Here is a 21,238-nt window from a genome sequence, read left to right on the forward strand (position 1 = left end):
CCAAAACTGTCTAAATGTTGCCTGATAAGGGAAATTTGTTTACTCAGTTCAATTTGGTTTCTCCAAATTAGAAACAAACAAAATAGATATTTTGTGACTGAGTTAATTCTGTTGTTTTATTTTGTTTGTCAAATATAATGCTTTAGACAGCCCTAGGGTTAGCTTTCATAAAGCAGTACTTTTGTTTTTATTGAAACTTCTATGTACTAATGAACTATTTTGGTAAGGAATAAAGCTATTCAACAACTTGTTTAATGAATATTTTATCAATGTAACACCAAAGCATATGGTATGCTATGCTGAGCATAGTTATACTAAGAAATTAGAACTAAAATAATATATATCAAAATGATAACAATGTTGTCTTTGTCCAGTAAAGTTATAAACCATTTTAATTTTATTTTTGTATGTCGTCTATTCACATTTTCTATTGTATTGCTTTTGCAATAAGAAAAAAAACATGAACGTTGTAACTATTATGTGAACAACCAGAATGCATAGGATTAATCTTAAAGCAGTTGTATCATTCTCTCCATGAGTTTGGTCAGTGGGCCTAGTTCTTCCTTGGCCCCTGCATGAAACTGAAGGAATTGTATGACTCTTCTGATCACTCTTTGATAATTAAAAAAGAATGACTTCCTGATGACTGTAAGTGCCAGTACATAGAATACAATTTTCAACTCAATAACTCACATGGTCCAGATTTTGAACTTGATTTAAAGTTTCAAGTGCTCCCCTTAAACTTCTCTAGTTGGCTTCTCTCTCTCCCAACTTTGAGGTTTTTTAAATCTCCTTTCTCACCTCCAGCCTCTAGTTAGTTTCCTTTCCCTCCAGAGTTGGAGAGTGGGAAGGAAGAATAGATAAGCGAAGGGGCAAGAACATTCTTAACAAACAGGTACTCTCAACAGTATCTTGCTTTTTGTACCTGATAGGTGCTTAAACCAGAGTTCTTTTCTGGAGGGTAATTTCACGTTATCTGCAAGTAGTCCCATTTCATACTCTTCTAATATGGTGATCATCTCTGCCTGGCTCGCCACCATTGACTCCTTTCTCAGTTCTCGGTAACCTGTCCATTTTCAGCTCCTTTCTACTAAAGGTCCCTTTGCCCCTCATTATGGCTCTCTTGAAAAAAGAGAGTCAATAACTTGACTCTGTTTCCCCTCAATTTGAAGAATGCAAGCTATCCCAAAGGGTAGCAGCCTTTCCTTTACTCCTGCAATCAGAGTGACTAGCCATTCATATCCCACTTTTTAGACTTTCCCAGACAGGAATCAGACACAATTCCACTTAATCGTTCTCCTACCCGCTAAACTGCAAGAGACAGACAAAAAGGCCTAAAACTGCTTGCTCTTACTTGAGGTGAAAAGGAACACACTCTTAACCTCTCCCTAAACACTTCAGTATGAGTGAAGGGTTAAGAGTTAGAAACCAGTTCTTGGCAACCTCCTTTTTAAATTCTGCACAGGGTCTAGTACTGACTGTTTGGTGATTGGTAAGTAGGGGAATGAAGTCAATATATTGTGAAAGTTGTGGTGTTTTATACATCAGATCTCTTAGGTAAGAGGTACAAGGATGGTGAGAGTATAATTTTGATCTTTATTCAGCAAGAAAGGAAAAAGCACCAGTAAACCTTTCCATTCTGTTTGGGGAATACTAGAAATGGGTGCTTGCTCCTGAGACCCTTTCCTTAGCCTGCACTGCTGTAGGTTCACAGCATGTTTTTCTCTTTAAGTGCCCACCTTACTAATAACCCACTATCCCAGAGACTCAGTTCCATCCACATTGTCACAGGGCCCTCACAAACCAGCAGGTGGAAACACTTGGTTGGTTTTGTTCCCTTTTAAAGATCCTCAGCTGCTGAGCTGCTGGCCTGGAACCAACTTGATTTAGTTGTGCTCTACTTACAAAGTTGTATATGTTTTGAGTAGTCTGTCCTAACACAATTTTCCCCATAAATCATGGTATTTTTAGCTTTGCAAATAGAGGTGTTATAGCAACATATATGCCATGTTACAGCAGAAACAGCTGTAGTTTCCCTGGCATCTGCTATGTGTCTCAACTAAAACTTTCATTTGAATACCCTGCTACAAATTCAGCTTTTAAAGACCAAAAATATGCTAACCTTTTTTGTTTCAAAAACAGGTTTAATGGTATTCCTATTTTAGTTTCCTCTGTTATTTGACAACATAACTTGTTAAGTAACATGCAAAATGTTATTACTTGATGTAGCATATAAGGAATCTGGTTGTAAATATGAGTGACTCAAATTATAGGGCCTATCCATACATGCTGTCTTCGTAAGCACCATTACCCAAGAAATTACAGGCTTGGAGAGGTATAACACCAAAAGACGTTTCTTTCTCTTTAAAATGTTTTATCTTTTAATAAATAAAAGTATCAGGAGGTATTTTCTGAGAACTTTTCTATGTGGCCAAAACTCTAAAATGATTTAATATTTAAAAACAATATTTATGGTTGTAATTACAGATCTTTGTCATAATGAGATGAGTTGAAAGCTCCTATGCTTTAACTTTTGTCTAAAAAATAAAAAGTAATTATGTAGAGAAAACTTCTGATGATTTGCACATGGATTAGCCCCCTTTTAAATATTCCTAATAGATGTTTCAACCCAATAAGCACACCTTGGGCTCATGCCTTCTACCCACCTATTTTGGCATTTCCTAAGAAATATATACTAGTCTCAGTATTAAGCTGAAAAATATATAGACACCCAAAATGTTACTATGTTTATTGTAAGTAATACAGAAATTACTTTTTTAATAATCAGTTGTTTAAAACTTTAGCTATTCCACTCTTCGTGTTCATTAATATGGCTTTGATTAGTCAAGGTTTTGTTTGCTGTTAAATTATAGCAATTAACCCGCTCAAAGGAAAATGGTACATAACTGCTATATTTAAGGTCTTGATTAAAACCTAAGGAACGTAAAAGTTGGAAAAAAAGTGCATCTGTTATGAAACTGTTTTTTCATATATAAGAAGATGCAGGGGATGGGAGCCAAGAGGGTATTTGCTCTAAGTTCACATGTCCCCCCATAGTCATGAGCTCAGAGTTCTGGGTACGTGTTTAGGATATGTGACTGTATTTTCAGATGTGCTCTTCTTGTTTGATTTTGCATTTTCTGACAATAGCTTCTCCAGATGGGAGTGCTAATGATGGTTTTCTTTTTTTATAAAGGGCAATCAGATTCTCAGTGGCCTCTCCATTGAAGAATATAAGACCACTTTGAAAATAATCAAGCAAGCTATTTTAGCCACAGACCTAGCACTGTACATTAAGTAAGTTCTAAGAAATACCTTGAAAGTAGTAGGTCTTGGATGTGTTTGCATCACTTAAACTTAAAATTCACGTTGAGAACTTTTTAAAGTATAGGGAAATTGTCCTGGCAATGTTGTTTATTAGACTATGAAGCAGTGTTTTTAAAGGAAGCCGAGAAAGCCTACTTCTTTGGCTTGCTAAATGCTTAAAATTACAGAATACAGTTATTTCTGATATTTGTCTACTAATATGCCTCTGAAACTATGTACAAAGCAAATAGCCATCTCAAGGTCGTTCCAAGACGTGTTGTTCAGTCTAAAGGTCGTATAAGCCATTTTCCTTGCTCTCCCAACTTCTGACCATTTCGCAATTAATTTGTGCCATCATCTAAGCATGGGTGGACAGGAAAAGGAGATGAAAGGCATTTCTTGTTTCTTCTGGTTTGATTTTGGCAGCCGCAAAGTTTTAATGTGGAACTTACATCTGAAGTTACTGATTCAAAAATGAAGGAATGCAGGGGTGCGAGGTGGTTCAGTGGTAGAATTTTCGCCTGCCAGGCAGGAGACCCGGGTTCAATTCCCAGCCCATGCACATCCTAGAAAACAAACAAGCAAACAAACAAAAAATTCAACAAATGATGCTGCAGTAAGGGGATACTCACATGGAAAAAGAATGAACTGTGACCCCCACCATACAGCGTACAAAAAAAAATTAAAAAACAAATAGAACAAGCAAACAAAAACATTTTTTACCCCGTAGCGTTTTCATAAAAGCAAGCATCAAGGTAAACAGATATCCACAGTTATATATCTAAAATTGCCTTTCTCTGCTTCTCTTGGTTTTGGAGCACTTTATAATTCATTAGGATAAAAGAAAATACAGTGAATTTCAGTATTCTCAGAGTGCTTGTTGAATGAGGATTACCAAATTATCAAGAATTTGAAAACCTCCTGTAACCACTTCTCCTCCCCAAAGCCCCAGGCTTTCTAAAACATAAGCCTGTATGAACCCTGGTGAAATGAGAAGCGGAAAGACTTCTCCTTTCTGATACTTAAGCACATAGCATCAATTTTGTTATAGACATTTTTCTCACCTGTATCTCGTGTCTCCAGCTTGATTTTAAACACCATGCAAAGATCTCTGTTATGACTTCCCAAGATGCTTAACAATGTTAGGCACACGGAAGATGTTCACTATACACTGAAGGAATACTATTTTAAACTTCATTTGAATTTTTTTTGCTTCAAAAGCACTTCACTACTTTATACTGATATACAATGATTATTATGAGCATGTTTTACTCTATCCCATAGTATATATGAATAGGATAAATGAAGTTAAACTGCAACCACATAGACCTTTTTCTTTTTTTAATTAATTAAAATTTCTTAATTAATTCTTGGCCTCCAATTTTTGATCATATTATTTCATTTTCCTAAATAATATGCAAGAAATAAAATTACCATTGTTTGAAATCTAGAGTTAGATAATAGGTGAGATTTTGTCTCACCCAAAGAAAATGATAGAAGGGGAAAAATGAGGTGGTAAAGATTTTAAATGAGGACTTTTATACTGGGTTCTAAGATGGGAAAAACCATTAGAGACTTTTTTTTTCCTCAAAATTTACCCCCATGAGTCTTTGTAGACCAAAGGGATAAGAGCCTGGGAAATCATAACTAAATATTCTTCTTTGTTTTCAAGGAGGCGAGGAGAGTTTTTTGAACTTATAAGAAAAAATCAGTTCAATTTGGAAGATCCTGAACAAAAGGAGTTATTTTTGTAAGTAAGTTTACTATCTTTAAAGCTGAACATTTACTACCCATTAATTTTCTCACTGTCAGTTTTTATTGCGATCATGTATATAAACATGATGATCTTAGAGGCTGCAGAATTCTCCAGTGCTGTGCAAAGGGCTGAATATGAATATTTATTTGAAAAGAAGTACATTTGTGAATTCAGATGAATAACCTGCTCCTTTGTTCTAGAAGGATTCTTAAAATGTAGAGTAGCAATACAACGCTACAGGGTTCCCTTGTTCATTTTCACAATTCTTTATAAAGAAAGTATTGAAAAGACCATCCTAAAGATTCTGGGAACAAGGACGTGGCTGTGAAGTGTTTACTTCTCTTAAACAATGGCAGAGCAGTGCTGTCAAAAAGCAGAGCACTTCATGGTTTCTGTTTTTCCTCACTAGGACCCCTGTCCCACCCTCCCCACTAGTTGTATATTCTGTCCCTTTGCTCTTACTACCTTTGCCATGACAAGAACTAATCCATAAAAATGAACAAGGGTCAGTCATAAGGAAAAGTAGACAATAGATCTAGTAAGGATAATGCTAATACAATTTTGAAGTCAACATTTCTTTAAATACATTGATATCATTTCAAATGCAATTTATAGAAGAACAATATACAAATGCCCAACTGCCTCTTCTATAAGGGCACGCATCACATAATTAAAGTGTCAAGGTTTTTTTGGAATAGTGTCTTAGAAAAGTATAGGCATGCTGCTGTGATAAGTGAGCACTTTTTCTCAGTAACAAAAAGAGAAATACAACCTCAACTCCAATGCCAGAGTGCTCGCTGTGCCCCTCTCCTGAGCTGTGGCCTCTCGCAGGGAAGCACGCAGTAGGTCTAGTGCTCAGCATTGCCTCTTGCTGCCTTCAAGCTCATATAGGTGCATGTAGTATTCTTTTGGAGAGGCAGCTTGTATTGGCAAGTAGTATTAACTCTGTTATGAAAATGGTTCAAGCAGTGATAAAAAATACGTCCGGTGCACTGGCTTCTTCTGCAAGAGTCCATGTCAGAGATATAAGAGCATCAGAGTATCCTTTTCCTTTATGGCCTTAAACAGCTAGGGAGAGTTTACTTTTAGGTGGGGTTTCCCCACAGGGACACATGATTCAATGCTTGACCTGAAGTGTCCCTATATTATAGTATTCGCTTTTTTTGCCCATTTCTTCAAACAAATTAAGGGATTGTATGGCAGATATTTGGGTCTCACATGAGAAAACACTGGGCTAAAGATAGAACTATTTTCCATACAGTAGTTGTAGCATAGAGTTCTAGAGCATCTTGTTGCAGACTCCCAAGACTGCCTGCTATTCACCTCTCCAGTGAGAAGAGGACTGAAGAACCTCTTGCTCTCTTTTCTCTCTTTCTCTGGCAGGTGCTGTTGTGGGAGTCACTGCATGTGTTGAATGAGTTAGGATGACCCACCATATCCCTTTCTGTTACAGGACTTTTATCAGTGGAAAGTCTGATAATTATCTTGTAATGGTTAACTACTAGTAATCAATGTGCGTTCACCATATTGTCACTGGGAATAGGATACCAAGGTTAAAAAAATAATAATAGCAGGCACATTTTTGTCCAAAGGTTAATAATTTTTCTTTGTGCCAATCTGGAACTAAATGAGGAGCTTGAAGGCAAATTCCAGTGGTTGACAGGGTAACCAAAACAGTGACATTCTGTTATCAGTGCATCAGTCAGACGTCTATGTAAATTCTGTTTTTATTTCTTTGGTCTTTATAAAGTTCCATTACCGTAGTTTAAAGGGCTTTAATTTAACTTTTTATTAGGAACTATTTACTGAGATTATGCGTTCACCTAAAAATAGTGTTGGATTTATTTTTCCCCTTAACAGAGCGATGCTGATGACAGCTTGTGATCTTTCTGCAATAACAAAACCCTGGCCTGTTCAGCAACGGGTACGTTGCTTAGTGACTATAAAAATGTTAATTTAAAAGTCAAAATAAGAGAAGTCTTTACTCTTAGTAGCTTCTGCCGTAGTTTAAGTATTTATGGAACTTTTTTTTCCCTAATTTTAAGCAGTATTAAAAGCAGGTAATTGGACATAAACAAAGTTTCCTTTTTAGAAGATATATTTGCACTTAATACTATCTGCAAGAAATATTAAGAAAGAAAACATCTATAGTAACATGGCATAAGCCTAATTACTGGTAAGTTTTAATATAATTACTACATCTGGCTCACCTTGGGATTTTTTTTTTTTTAGTACATCCCTTTAATGTCTTTGAAAATTAGAAACGTCAAAATTATTTTCCTTATGGTTAGCCTACTGTGCTAAATCTCAGCTCTAAATAGACATTAATAAGCAGAGCTACATTTCTGGAGCTTGGTAGACATAGGAAATGTTGCTATGAAATGTCAGGCAGGATCTGACCATAGCCTGTGGCTAAGAGGCAAGAAATACTTCCTTCTCCTAAATAAGTAACTGCTATGAACTTTTGCAGAGGCGATAAAGACACTAGACTCAGAAAAATGATGGTGTTTCATGTAGTGATATGTATATTGTGTTTTTGCTTTGCAGGGTTGCATTTTAAATCCGTAATTCACTATCTAACATTACTGACAGTCTGCTGTTGGTCATGGGCCTTGGCAGGTTAGTCATGGAGCCAAAAACCACAGGCTCATCTTGTGAAACACAGGCTGAGAAAGCACGATCAGAAATCACTCTCCATGTGCTAAAGCTGGCTGTCCGTAAGCACTCAGGAAAGGCAGCATTTACATACCTTCGTGTTCCATATTAAATAGAGCCACATGTCCATTTCCGAATGAAATAGAGAAGAATTTATCTTTTCTTTCTTTAGACTCATAACCTGTTGTTTGGTAGGGAGAAAAATGAAGGAAGAAAAAGTCACACACACACAGTAGGAAAGAAGTTGGAGGAAGGAGAGATTTACAGAAGTGCTTACCTACAAAAGTAGGGAGAACATCAGGCAGTGGTTGAGAGTGGTTTTGGACAGTGGACTGCATGTGTTCATATCCTGCACTGCTACATATTGCCAGTTTATCCTGGTACAAGTTACTTTGTCTTTGGACCTCAATTCCCTTAATCTGTAAAATGGAGATTTTCCTTGTTAAGAACTGCTGTGAGGATTAGATGACATACTGCTGTGTGCCTGGTACACTACTGCAGCTGTCACTGTGGTTATGACCATGAAGTCCGAAGGGCACTGATTTTCCTTTCCCTCTCATCACGTGTAGTGAAATTAAAGCCCATTTGCCCTTTAGACTTCTACTTTCTGATACATTTGATCCTATAGCTGAGTTTAAGATGGTGTGCACTACTGAGATTACAAACATTGATTCCCAGAATGTTTAGTAGAACTAAGGAGAGCAAAAAACATGTGGTCATATCTATAAATACAGCAATGACATTTGTCAAATGCAATACCCATTCACGTTAAAAAAAAAAGGATACTTCCTTAGAATAATAAAATAAATGGACAACTTATTGCAATAAAATACATAAAAATCTTTGTGTTAGAGGAATTAGTGACTGCAGTTAGATAAGTAAAAGCAATTAGAGACCTAAGAATTAGAAAACAAGAAGTAAAACTGTTTCTATTGACAGAAAAAATAATTACATATATAAAAAATCCAAATTAAGCACTGGGAAAGCTATTGCAAGCAAGAGAATTTGGTAAAGTAATGAAATTCATTAATTTCAATGAAATTAATTGAAAAAATTGAATAAACTTCATATAAACAAACAAAAATCAAGTAGATGATATAATGAAAAGAAAAACCGTATTTATGACAGCAAAAGGTAAATCAAATTAATAAAATGAAATACCTAGTTCTAAACTTAAAAGTATCCAACCACCGAGGAAAATTATAAACACGAGTAAAGCACAAAAATAGACTGAGATAAATGGAAAAATGTACTAGGCTCTTAGAAAAGTTCATTAGCATAGAGATGTCAGATATCTAGGTTAGTTATAGAATTAATGCAATTGCAATAAAAATTATATCAAATGTGGTTCAAAAGTTGATTTTAAAATTCATTTGACTTGCCTGCCATGCCAGAGACCCAAGTTTGAATCCCAGTACCTGCCCATGTTAAAAAAAAAATTCATTTGAAATAATAAATCAACAAGTTAAAATAGCCAAGAAAACCCTGAAAATTTAGAACAATGAAAATGGGGCCTAGATACCAAAACACCTCAATAGTTAAAAAATTTGATTTGGCAACAGATCAGTTGAACACAATAGAAAATCTAGAATTATGTAGAATGTTTAGTATGTTTTATAAGTGGAATTTCATTTAACTAGGGGAAAGATAGACTTCTCAGAAACTGGTGTGCAGATGAATAGATAGCTATATGAAAAAAAGATAAATTGGAGCCACTCTATGTACCGTAAATGGAACAGTGAATTCAGTGTTCAGAAAGAAACCATACAAGCACTAAACAACAAACAGGAGTGGATTCTTCTATAATCTATGAGTGGGGAAACTTCCCTAACTATGACTCAACATACAGAAGCAGTAAAAGAAAAGACTGATGATTTTTATTTCATAGAAATAAAAGAATTTAAAAAACTGGGGAAAAATATTTGCAACCTATGTCCGATGATGGTTAGTATCTCTGATATATAAAGAACTTCATAAAATTGAGGAGAAAAAGGCCAACTGCTGTAGAGAAACGGGCCACAGTAAAAGTGTTAGGGATGATTCTTACCCATTTGAAAAGGTCCTCAAAGACTCAGTCATAAGAAAAAAAAGGAAATTAAAACTGCACTGACACAAACAGATTTGTTTAAGAATCTCCTAACAGCTTTATCCCTTATAACCACAAGCTGGAGACAACTGAGCTGTCCAACAGGAAATTGGATAAACATATTGTATTATTTTCCTTCATACAATGGAGCACTACTTAACAGTAAAAAGAAACTGTTGATGTATGGAACAATTTGGACGACTCATACATGTTACATTCAGCAAAATAAGCAAAATCAGCCAGATACAAAAGAATACATATGTGATATCATTTATATGAAGTTCTAAAATAAGCATAATCGTGGTGAAAAAAGATCAGAATAGTCACTGGGTGGAGAGGGAGGGCAGGAGGGGCAGAGAATTGACTGAGGAGGGGCATGAGAGCACTTTCTGGCTTATAGAAATACTCTGTATCTTGAATGGGGTGTGAGTTAAGGGTTATGTGCATCTTTCAGTTCACTGAACTGTATGTATACTTATGATCTGTGCAATTCACAGTATGTAAATTCTATTCCATTAAAATTACCATTTCTTCACTCATGGGCACAGACTCAAAAGGTTAACAATTTACTATATTGGAGAAACTGAGAAAAGAATACAAAGTATTATAACCTTTTGGAGGTATATACCTATACATATGCATAAAACCATTACTTCTAGGAATCTTAGCTCAGTGATATACTGGCAAGAATATAGAAATATACTTATACAAGGTTATTCATTTTAGTGCTATTTGTAAAAGTAAAGACCGAAGGCAACTCAAATTTTTATCAGTAGGATGATGGAAGAAAGCACACAACATTTACTACATTTACTTGATGAGTTCTATGCAACTGCAAAAAGAATAAGCATTATCTCTGTGGAGTGATCAACAAAGTATATTTTTAAGTGAAAAAAAACAAAAAAAAAAGAAAAATGGTTCTGGTATGCTACCATTTATCTAAGAGGGAGAAATATTGAAATTTGCTTATATTTTAAAAAAACAGAAAAAGGAATTAACCAATGTAAAAAAGTTAATGATTTCCTCTTGGGGAGGGAGGGAATAGTTTGGAGAGAACAGAAATAGAAGCTCCAGTACCTTGAGTATATTTGTATCATAAACTTGACTTTGAAACCAGGTACACTATATTATAAAATATAATAAATCATAAAATAAAATTGAATAAATAAGAAAGGAAACATTGAACTTTGAAAGTTAAATGAAACAAACCCGGTTCTGATTGCAGAACTGTCACAAAAAGAGGAGTTATTTCACGCCAAGTGACATTAAACACTAATGTGACCATGTATCTCTAGTGATGTAACTTAAAGATAGGAAAGCAAACCTTAAACTGCTTCCAGTAGTCATATTAATGGTAATTTTGTATTGTTAGTCACTGTTGTGTGTGATGTGGGATAAAAGAAAATAAGAAATTATATTGTTAATTTTTGAAGTGTGATTTTCAGCATGAGTGAAAATTTAAAGATCTAAGATGGATGAAGTTATGCAGAAATCCTGGAGTACTAAATTTGAATTGGAAGTGGTGTCTGAACTTACAATAGCTCTGTCCTCTTAAAGAGAGTTAAAAATAATGACCAGCACAGTGGTCAGATTGGGGTTTCAACACTTGATCTTAACCCAAAGGGCAAGAAGCAATGAGAGGATTCTAACTATCTCAATCAGGATTTTATGGAAAAACGACTGATTCCTTTTCTAGAGCAGGAAATGTCCAAGAGGAGCCTAGACAGAAAGCAAGGAAGCTATCAAAGACTAACAGGGTTATGTGAAAAGACCAAGAAGCTAATTTAATAAGTTTCCACTGGCCAAAGATGGGAAAATTTGAGCATCAGTAAAGATTGAAATACATTAAATCTGTTTAAATCCAAGAGTTCAAAATAATAATAAAAACAATTTTTATAAACCTTCCATGTTCATCTTTGTAGATGCTTTAGAACCAACTTCTTTTAAAAAAAAAAAAGGTAAAGGGTGGAAATCAAGCCTTTCTCCAGCTTTTCTTAAATGAACTGTACCTTGGTAACTGAACAGTTGATTGATGTAGGGAAGTTTCTGTTTACTGTATTCCAGCTAATAAAGGAAAAAGGCATGATGGACTTGAATATCACGTTTTACAACCCCTAATTAAATGGATCTACTATCAAAAAATAGAGGCAATACCATATCCCCCTAAGAGATGTACATAACACTGCCTATGAAAAAAAAAAAAAGAAAATCTCAGTCTGATTAAACTTCCAGATCTTGTTACCAATTGGTGAAAATACAGAGGAACATATTAAATGACATCACCAGGATGTAATCAGCAAAGTCCAGGCTGTGGGATACTTTGCAGGATACAGAACTGTGCTAGTTTGAAACTATTATGGACCCCAGAAAAAACGTTTTCTCTTAATCCCTGTTCAGTGTTGTTTCGGGTGGAACCCTTTGATTAGATTGTTTCCATGGAGATACAATTCACTCAATTCTGGATGTGACCTTTTGATTAGAGGGACACATGACTCCACCCATTCAAGGTGGGTCTTGTTTAGTTTACTAGAGTCTTTTAAGAGGGAAAACATTTGGGAGAAACCTCAGATACAGATGCTTGGAGAACAGTTGCTTCAGAGCTGACAGAGATGTGGATGTTTGGAGATGCCTGGAGTGCCGACAAAGAGAGCAGATGCCTAGAGATGGGCAGAGCCCAGCAGATGTCACCATGTGCCTTCCCCTGAGATCCTAAGCAGACCAGAACCTGAAGAGAGCCAGGGGAAGTCAAGAGATGAAACCCAGCCCCAAGAAGCCAAGTGAGGAAACCCCACAGTAACAGAAGCTGGAAGCAGTAGAGTTCAGAAACAAGGGACCAGCAGATGCCAGCCTATGTGCTTTCCAAGATAACAGGTGTTCCTGATGGCATCAGCCTTTCTTGAGTGAAGGTAATCTCTTGTTGGTGCTTTAATTTATACGTGTTCACAGCCTCAGAACTGTAAACTCACAGTTTAATCAATTCCCTTTTAAAGGCCATTCCATTTCTGGCATATTGCATTCCAGAAGCTTTAGCAAACCAAAACAACAACCCAGTTTATTCAACAACAACAACAAAAATTGCAGGAAAAATAAATAGAGGCAAAGGAGAAACCTGTAGATAAAAAGAAACTTAAAATTCATATCCACCAATCACCATATATGAACCTGTTTGATGCTGTTTTTCACAGTACTTGGTGTAACAGGGCACGTAAATAATATCTCATTGATTGTGTACAGATGGGCACATAGTAATCCTTTTTTCACCAATTGCTGAAGTTTAAATAGCATGTTGCTTTTTTCTGCTTAGTTACAGAAGATACAAACTTTGTGAATAGTTCCATATTTAAAACAAATGAAACATCGTTTCTGTTACTACCACTTTATTGTGATTTTATTGATGTGCTGAAACTACAAAATCAGTTGATATTCTTCACTAACTTTTGGATAGTAACATGATTTCTATTGGCAGAACTCATTTTGTTACTTATTTCAGATAGCAGAACTGGTAGCAGCTGAATTTTTTGATCAAGGAGACAGAGAGAGAAAAGAACTAAACATAGAGCCCACTGTAAGTATGAGACCCTGTTAGTAGGAATTGTTCAAGTACATTTTTTTTTTGTAGAGTTCTTTTGATGTTTTAAGAATAAGTTATTTCTTTAGGACCATAATTTCTCCTCATTTTATTTTTAAGACTCTTTATTCTTATTGGAAGAAGCATACATGTTCATTACAGAAAATATAAGTAAAAAAGGACAAAAAAAGATTCTTATAATCAGATTTTACCTACTGTTTTGTCATTTGTGTTTTCAATGTAAATGTCATTTCCGAGCTAGCAGATGCATTTATGTGTATTATTTATAATGACTACATAAAATAGATGTTACCATAATTTAAGAGTAATCACTTCCTTTGAGGTAATGATGTTTCAGTGTTCACTGTTATAAACAGCACTGTGATAAACATCCATCTTGCTAAAAACTTGATAAAATTTCTTCATTATCTCTGCAGGATAAATTCCCGGAATTGCTTTGTTGAAGGGCACACAGATTTTAAAGTATTTTGATGCATATTGCCTTTTTACCTAGTATGTGGATCTCAAATGCCTTACCTGCTCCAAAAGCAAAAAAAAAATCCTTCTCAAAGCATTTCTGGCTTTCAAAATGAATTTTTCGTGGAAAGGAAGCAGAGAGCTGGAGTTTTTTTCTGTAGTTTTTAATCTGCCCTTCCTCAGCTAATCCAAGTGATTCATCGTCTTAGAGCCTGCTTGTGTGTATTCTTTAAGTAAATGCAGGTGCGTGTTTTTGTGTGTGTCTGTGTTTTGTGTTTCAGGACCTAATGAACAGGGAGAAGAAAAACAAAATCCCGAGTATGCAAGTTGGATTCATAGATGCTATCTGTTTGCAACTGTATGAGGTATTTATATGAAGAAATGAAACAATTAGACTTGCTATGGTGTTGTGAATTAAACCTAAAATAAATTCAGTGGGTTGACTCTAGGTATGTTCTTTGACTTCTCAATCAGGAAACAAAAAATAAAATCGTCATTATTGTTTCTTTCATTGACGTGAAATTTTATTTGAACAAGGAACACGTTTTATATTTACTTTAATTCATTCAATGTATAAATGTCTATTGCGTGCCAACTGTGGTTAGGCTCCGGTAATCTGATTTAGGGTATACTAAGTCTTAAGAATCCTTTGTCTGCGCTACCCTCCATGATATATTATCCGTACTCTATTTGCACAGTTTTTTTTTAAGTCTAAGTTGTGGTTTAAATAAGAAAAACTAGCTATCCATTTTTTTTCTGATTGCCGTAAATATGGCTTTACTATTGTTAAATGTGTATGAAGATTAAAAGGAGGTGGCTAGAAGAGATATTTCAGGCTCCTATTTCTAGTCACCTGCTGGTTTAGTAAATATCCAATTTATAACCCACGTGTAGAAAGGAGATGCTTTCTTGTCTTTAAAAAGTTTAAAGAGGAAATGGCTTTAATTTTGGATTAATTTGGGCCAGGAACATTTATCATTTATCATGGAGTTATGTTAGAATATCAAAGTTAGAATGTTAGAACCAGGAGAAACTATAGAGATCTTGTAGTTGGGACATCTTACAGTAACTGAATCTGTCAAGTTCATTTTACAGGAAGATGACAGTATTTGTCCTAGTCAAATAGGCAGTTAATATGAGAGCTAGAGTCCAGGTCTCACCCTTAGTGAGGCTTTATCCATCAAAAGAATTCAAGAAAGAGGGCGGGCCACAGTGGCTTAGCAGGCAGAATTCTAGTCTGCTATGCCAGAGACCTGGGTTCGATTCCCAGTGCCTGCCCATGCAAAAAAAAGGAATTCAAGAGAGAATCTGTGGCTCACAAGAAAAAAGAAAGAGTATAGATAGGAGATAACAGAAGACAGCATGTGTTTTCCTCTGCACCATGGTTCCCTGCCTTTCTCAGCGCCCTGCCTGTTTACTCCTTCGCTTACAAGTTCTTCTTCAGAAGTGTGCTCAGAGCCGGGTTTCACACACCTGAGCATCTCATTCTTTCCTAACAGATGCTTTCCTTACTGATTGGATTAAAAGGTCCTCACCTCAGTTGAACATACTCATGCCTTTTATTTATTTTCTCCCATCCCTATATATATATATATAGTCAAAATAACAATCAGATCACCCACTATAGATTTTAGCCTTCTGTTTTGTGTAAGTGCAAGAATTACTTTTATTTGAATCTGCTGTTGAAAATTCTGTATGATGTTGATATGTACCTTTACCATTATTTATTAGAAAAATATGAGAATACAGGGAAGCAAAAAGGAAGAATAAAATCACTTCTAATCCCTCTAGCCAGAGATAACTGATGAACATGCTAGTGTGTATCTTTCATGGCATATTCATACATCTTTCACTTAAAAAAATTGCTTTTCACCATCTATAATATGTCATGTGCATCTTTCTGTATCACGTGAATCTCTCTGACAGTATTTTAATGGCTACAAAACAGTAACACATAATAGCCCTGTTCTTCGGTTTTTAAGCCATTTTGACTATTTCTGTGACTAAAAAATCTGCAGTGAACATTCTGGTAGCTAAATACTCCTGACAGTACAGTTGGAAAATAATAATGCCACATAGAATTATAAATTAGTACTTATTATAGTCCTTGGTAAAAAAGCAGTTTAAGTACATTGTACAAAACTATTCAGTGGAAAAGCACAAAAACTAAGCAGTTTCCAGTGCAATCATACTTAGGGAGAATTCTCTGTACCACACAGAAGCAAAATACACTGTTCTTCCTCCGAGGTGGATTCCTCACACAGCTGTTTCCATAGCTCAATAATGTCATCTTAGTGTGTGTGCTCTCTCCCAGCATGTATCCCTCTATATAGCATATAAAGAATTGTTCGTCAGTGACCTGCTTATGCATTCACACAGCTTGTGAAAGCCCCAGCAGTGGATCTGCTGATGAAACGAGCATGGGAGGTGGCCCTTTGTGGCACGCCTGTGGGAGAGGGCTGTATTTCCTGGCTTCCCTCTAGTTGTTTGCTTCCTTTTTTTTCCTTAGGCACTGACCCATGTATCAGAGGACTGCTTCCCTTTGCTAGATGGCTGCAGAAAGAACAGGCAGAAATGGCAGGCTCTTGCAGAGCAGCAGGAGAAGATGCTGATTAATGGGGAAAGCAGCCAGGCCAAGCGGAACTGAATGGCCTAGTTCATGCAGAGCTGATGTTTACAGAGACAATGTATTCTGCAGTAGGCCTACTTTCGTTCAACACTCACGAATCTGGTATTCACTTTGCCACTGCTGTATTTTTTCCTTTTGCACAACTCTCGATAGCATAGCACGAAATGTTTTTAAGGGACTATTACATGTTTTCTGTGTATTGGTTTTATGCCACTAAACCTATATCATCCTAGCACATTTATAAGAGTGATGTTTGTGAGATTTTGCACACTGCAAAGTGCAAGTGGCATTCTTGCACTGAGAATGTTTTTTGCTTGGAGATTTTCAATAATTGTTTTCTTGTGTTTTCTGAATTACCAGTCTTTCAGAAATGTTTGGCATCTTTCTCTTTTTTTCAAAACTAGGCTAGGAGCAAATTAAATGTTATTCTGTGACATAGGTATTAAAGGGAAATGAAGCGATTTGTCAACAATGTATTATCTTAACCAAAAAAAGTTAAAACATTGAAATCAACCAGAAGTACTATGAGGCAGCATTATAAAGAAAAGATATCATTTAATTAGTTTGCTGTTTTTTAAGGAGAACAGGCAGGGGAAAACTTTTCTCCCTTCAGTGCAGCTCATCTCACGCAAAGCAGGGCGATTGAGGAGAAGAGCCAGTCCCACCACAGATATGTGATCTCATGAAGAGAAATGTTCTGGCGGAAGACCCTTCTCGGAGTCAGTGAGCAGTCTGAATAGCGAACTTTCTTTTTGAAATGACTTTCTCATCTTCCACCTCCTTATGGAACCATAAGTCAACAGCTTTGGTCTCAACTGGAAAATGAGTGGAAAAGTGATCATTGGAGCACTGACCTGAAGCGAGGTGTGGCTGCAGATGGAAGATTACAATTGAATCACCTTATTTTTCTTTGTCAAGCAAAGTATGGAGAAAAGTTTTAACAATAAGAACAGCAAAAACCAATCGCCAATGCTGGGTTAAAAAATGACTTTGAGAAAGCAGTTAAGTGAGAAACCTTAAGCCTGCGTAAAACTTAGCAGCATTGAGGTTTGTAATTGAGAAACTGCCACGTTTTGGGTTATAGGATGAGTCGGCCCAGAGTCACAGCTATTTGGGAGGAAATCCTGAGCACTGGCCCCAAGCTTGTAGTTGGTGACACTTCCGTAGCTTTTATTATATGCATTATAATATTTCCTGTGGAACGTGAGCCCTGAGTGGATTCCCATTGTACGTGTGTGCCCCTAAATACCTTATTTAATATGAGAAGTACAGTGAATGATTTGAGCAGCTGGTTCAAGAAAGGAAAATCTATTCTGAATGTGCAGGAAAGTTTAGATTTAGGGAACGTAGGAAGAAAGATATTTGTCAGACTTGTCTCCCCTCCCCCCCACAAAATATTTCATCTGAGTTTCTATCACTTATTTGGTTAGAAATTTCTTGGGGATATGGTAATACAGCACTCTCAAGGACCTTTCCCTAAAACACATTTTTTTCCATGTAAACCCTATTTCCATGAACTTTGCCTAATGTTCAATATGTTCTTTAAGTTTTTAAAATTCTGAGTTCCGGACTGTGTGTATGTTTATCATGACATAATGTGGCTTTAATCTTTTGCCATTCAAGGAAAAACCACAAAATAAATTGTACTGCCGTTACTAGGTAGTAGAAAAAAGCTACTCTAGGAGGCCGTCAGCTGTTAATGTTGAATGTGTTGTCATTATAATACTTCTGTTTTTAGGATTTTTTTTTATTCTTATTGTATGTCAAACAGGTGACTTCTGTCAGGCCACCTCTTGGTGGCATTGGTGTGTATGTCACTAAAATAATAGTTGTGTCTACATACTGGCCAGCACCAATGCATGCATACATAATTTCTAGTATAGAAAAGTTGTTATAAAGAATAACGATATTTAATAACTATCTTTATCACACATATTCTGATTTAGAAGTTATGCTAAAATCTGCAATCATGTACTTTAATAGGTGCTTTAAGCCCCTCAGATACACACCCAGAGCTTTTGTAAAGACACGGGTTGAGTATGTGTGTATCATTTTAACAAGCAGGAAGATATATTTAGGTTAGAGAGTGTTTCATTTGCCTTTGGATAAAGATTTATTTTACTTTACTAGTTTAGACATTAAAAGAAATTGGGCAGTCTCACACCTATGGATTTCATCTTATTATTGGATATTAATCCATGATTTAGGAAAAGTCATTCTATACATGGATTAATATCTGGTTTACAGGCACAAATCGAAGTTTTTACTCTTCTGTGAATTTTTCCTTTCCAATATTTTCTCAAGCTAGGAAAAATATATACAGTCCTCCTTCACCCCAAACTATATCTATATTACCCATAACTAGTAAGAAATTTTTCTTGTTCTAGATAGAAAACAACGCTGGCTTTTTGTATTTTGTGACTGTGTTTTGTTATTTTAGTTACAGCTAAGTAATGTGATATCATTTCATTTCGAATTTCAGCCAATAACAGTCCCCAGTATTTTACTGACTGGTTCAAGGATGTCTGTAAAACTGTCTGGTTTTATAACCTTCCGAGGATTGACCTTTACCAGTCACACTTGTGTGTGACTTTATGTAAGTCACTTAACCTCTGGTGCCTGAACAAGTTGTGCTGTAAAGGAGTTATGTGTGGTCTGAGCCTTTGACTTAAGGTGAAGTCACTGAAGGCAGCTCCTGGGCAACTCTAGCCGGCCCTGGAGACCATCTCTGGGCTTGAGACCAGGTGATCGGATCCTACGGGTCATTTCTTAAGTGAATTTCCAAGACTGAGAAAATAGTCCATTTACTCAGCTTCGCATACAGAATCCTCCTGAGCCTGAGCCTTAGAGCTCTTTGAGCGCCTTGCCTCAGAGGACAGCCCAGGACATGATGTGGTCACCGCCGATTTCTTAATTATGAAGAGTACTTTCCTTCAATGAGCGTATTGGAGATAACAACGGTTATAGACATATATTGAAAATATTGGATTTTGCGAGGAAACTTTTGTCACAAATACAGTCTTGCCTAGCAGTGAAGTGCCTTTATTTTCAGCATAGAGCACAAATGTTAGACCTGCTCAGCTTTGATTTTCAATTTTCCTGTGTTTTTCACCAGATTGTACTCCTTAAAATTAACAAGCCATCACAAGCAATTCTGGGTATTTTGTTCTATTTTGTTTTGTCTTACAAGATTGATTTGAAATGAGAGGAGGAAAAAGACCTCAATGCTATCCTGTCTTGTGAACAACTGTAGTTAAGATAAGGAAGCACAGTTTAATTCCTTAACAGGAGGCATTAATCAGGCCAGTTATTGAGTCCCTACCCCGTTAGGCACTTTCTCAGCCCTGGAGAGAGAGAGAGAGAGCAGTGACTGCAGGGAGCCCCAGTCTACGCCTGCGGTTTAACGTGAAAGTATAGGGCTCTTTATATCACTTTCTTTTTCATCTACAAAATCTGTTATACAGTTTTCTGAGGGCTGCCTTTACCAGGAAGTTATGAAAAATCTGTCAGTGAATATCCTGTCATTCTTTCAAGAATGAATCACTTAACCTGTTGGCGGCTTAAAGTACACCTACATCAGGAGTCACTCTTCCTCCACATACGTGGTGTCTCTCTGTGCCAGGCAGGGAGAGATTATGCGGCATTCTCTCATGCTATTGAGTTTTGCACAGTTTTGGACCCCTTCTGCTCTCCTGGGGAGCAAGGAAGAAAGTATTAAGGCACACCCTGCCCGTCTGTATACTGATCAAAAAGCCTGTGTAACCGTATCTTAATGAATGTTGTTGAAAGCAATGTAAATAGTTTAAAATATAAATTTCTATTACCGTTTAAGAAAAAACAAAACCTTGCGAATCACCACTAGCCACTGTTAATATCTATTTGTATTCTTATACCTTTTCAATATATTTGAACAAATATATAGTTTTTAGCACTATTTTTGTACTAGGATAAAGGAGTTACTATGTATATTTTGTTTTGCTTTTGAGTCATTTTAAATAATTGTGGATGTTAATTTCCTTTCTTTCCTCCTCTTTTCACTATAAGAACCATTTCAGAGGACTCTTCTCTGACCAAGTCACTTTAAAGGAACATTTATCCCCCTGTGGTCTCTGCAAAGTCATGAGGTGGTCAGGTTGGTTTTCCGTTGTGCAGACTCTTGTCAGTTATTTCCTCATTTTGCCCTGCTTTGTAAAAATAAAAAAAAAATTTTTTTAAAGGATGATCAATTAACTGCGGGCATTGTGTGATTATTACGGGATTTTGAACTTGGGGCAGAAAAAAGTGGGTCCACTAGTTTAAGAGACTTTAATCGAGCCAAGCTATGGTCCTATCAGCTAAAGAAAAAAGTGATTAATAAAATCTTTTCCTTCACCTTATATAACTCAGTAATTGTCTTCCTTGTATTAGCATCATTTGCTATTGATTTGGGGGCAACATTTTCAATATATTTTCTCATTTTGGGTCGGTAACAACTCTGGAGACTGATTATTACCGGCTGCATGAGAGGCTGGGGCTCGGGGTCAGTCCTTGTCGGGGGCAGGAACTGGCTGCGCCCAGAGCTGCAGTTTCTAAGCAGGTGTTCAGTCCACTCAGTTCTTTTTTTAAATGTTAAGTTTAAAAGGTTCCAAATCCATTTTTACTGGGTCAAATGGGCTATAATATTTTCACCTTACATAGACACATTAGGGACAAGATACCCCTCACATAGCAAGTTTGGGTTGGGTTTGTTTTTTGTTTGTTTGTTTTATGGCTGACATTCCT

General features: G+C 36.3%; 1 protein-coding gene and 1 long non-coding RNA gene across 6 annotated transcripts in view; one reads left to right on the forward strand and one right to left on the reverse strand.

The window, feature by feature from the left end:
• The window catches only part of PDE5A (phosphodiesterase 5A), a 153,719-nt gene extending 132,650 nt beyond the window's left edge, over nt 1-21,069 (forward strand). For 3 of the 4 annotated variants that reach the window (XM_077142428.1, XM_077142431.1, XM_077142430.1), the window contains exons 16-21: nt 3,197-3,297; nt 4,979-5,056; nt 6,923-6,986; nt 13,294-13,368; nt 14,130-14,213; nt 16,358-21,068. In XM_077142428.1, the coding sequence (XP_076998543.1) occupies nt 3,197-3,297; nt 4,979-5,056; nt 6,923-6,986; nt 13,294-13,368; nt 14,130-14,213; nt 16,358-16,495 (540 nt within the window). In that variant the 3' untranslated portion in view covers nt 16,496-21,068. Of the gene's footprint in view, nt 1-3,196; nt 3,298-4,978; nt 5,057-6,922; nt 6,987-13,293; nt 13,369-14,129; nt 14,214-16,357 lie in introns of all 4 variants that reach the window. The other variant, XM_077142429.1, reaches the window with a different exon arrangement.
• The window catches only part of LOC143667991 (uncharacterized), a 172,573-nt gene continuing 154,068 nt past the window's right edge, over nt 2,734-21,238 (reverse strand). The window contains exons 3-4 of one of the 2 annotated variants that reach the window (XR_013168219.1): nt 7,812-8,136; nt 2,734-3,872 (exon numbers count right to left, since the gene is read on the reverse strand). This is a non-coding gene — a long non-coding RNA (uncharacterized LOC143667991). Of the gene's footprint in view, nt 3,873-7,311; nt 8,137-21,238 lie in introns of those variants that run through there. The other variant, XR_013168218.1, reaches the window with a different exon arrangement.

This window comes from Tamandua tetradactyla, chromosome 24 (genome assembly GCF_023851605.1).
Source record: "Tamandua tetradactyla isolate mTamTet1 chromosome 24, mTamTet1.pri, whole genome shotgun sequence".
Taxonomy (NCBI): Eukaryota; Metazoa; Chordata; class Mammalia; order Pilosa; family Myrmecophagidae; genus Tamandua; species Tamandua tetradactyla.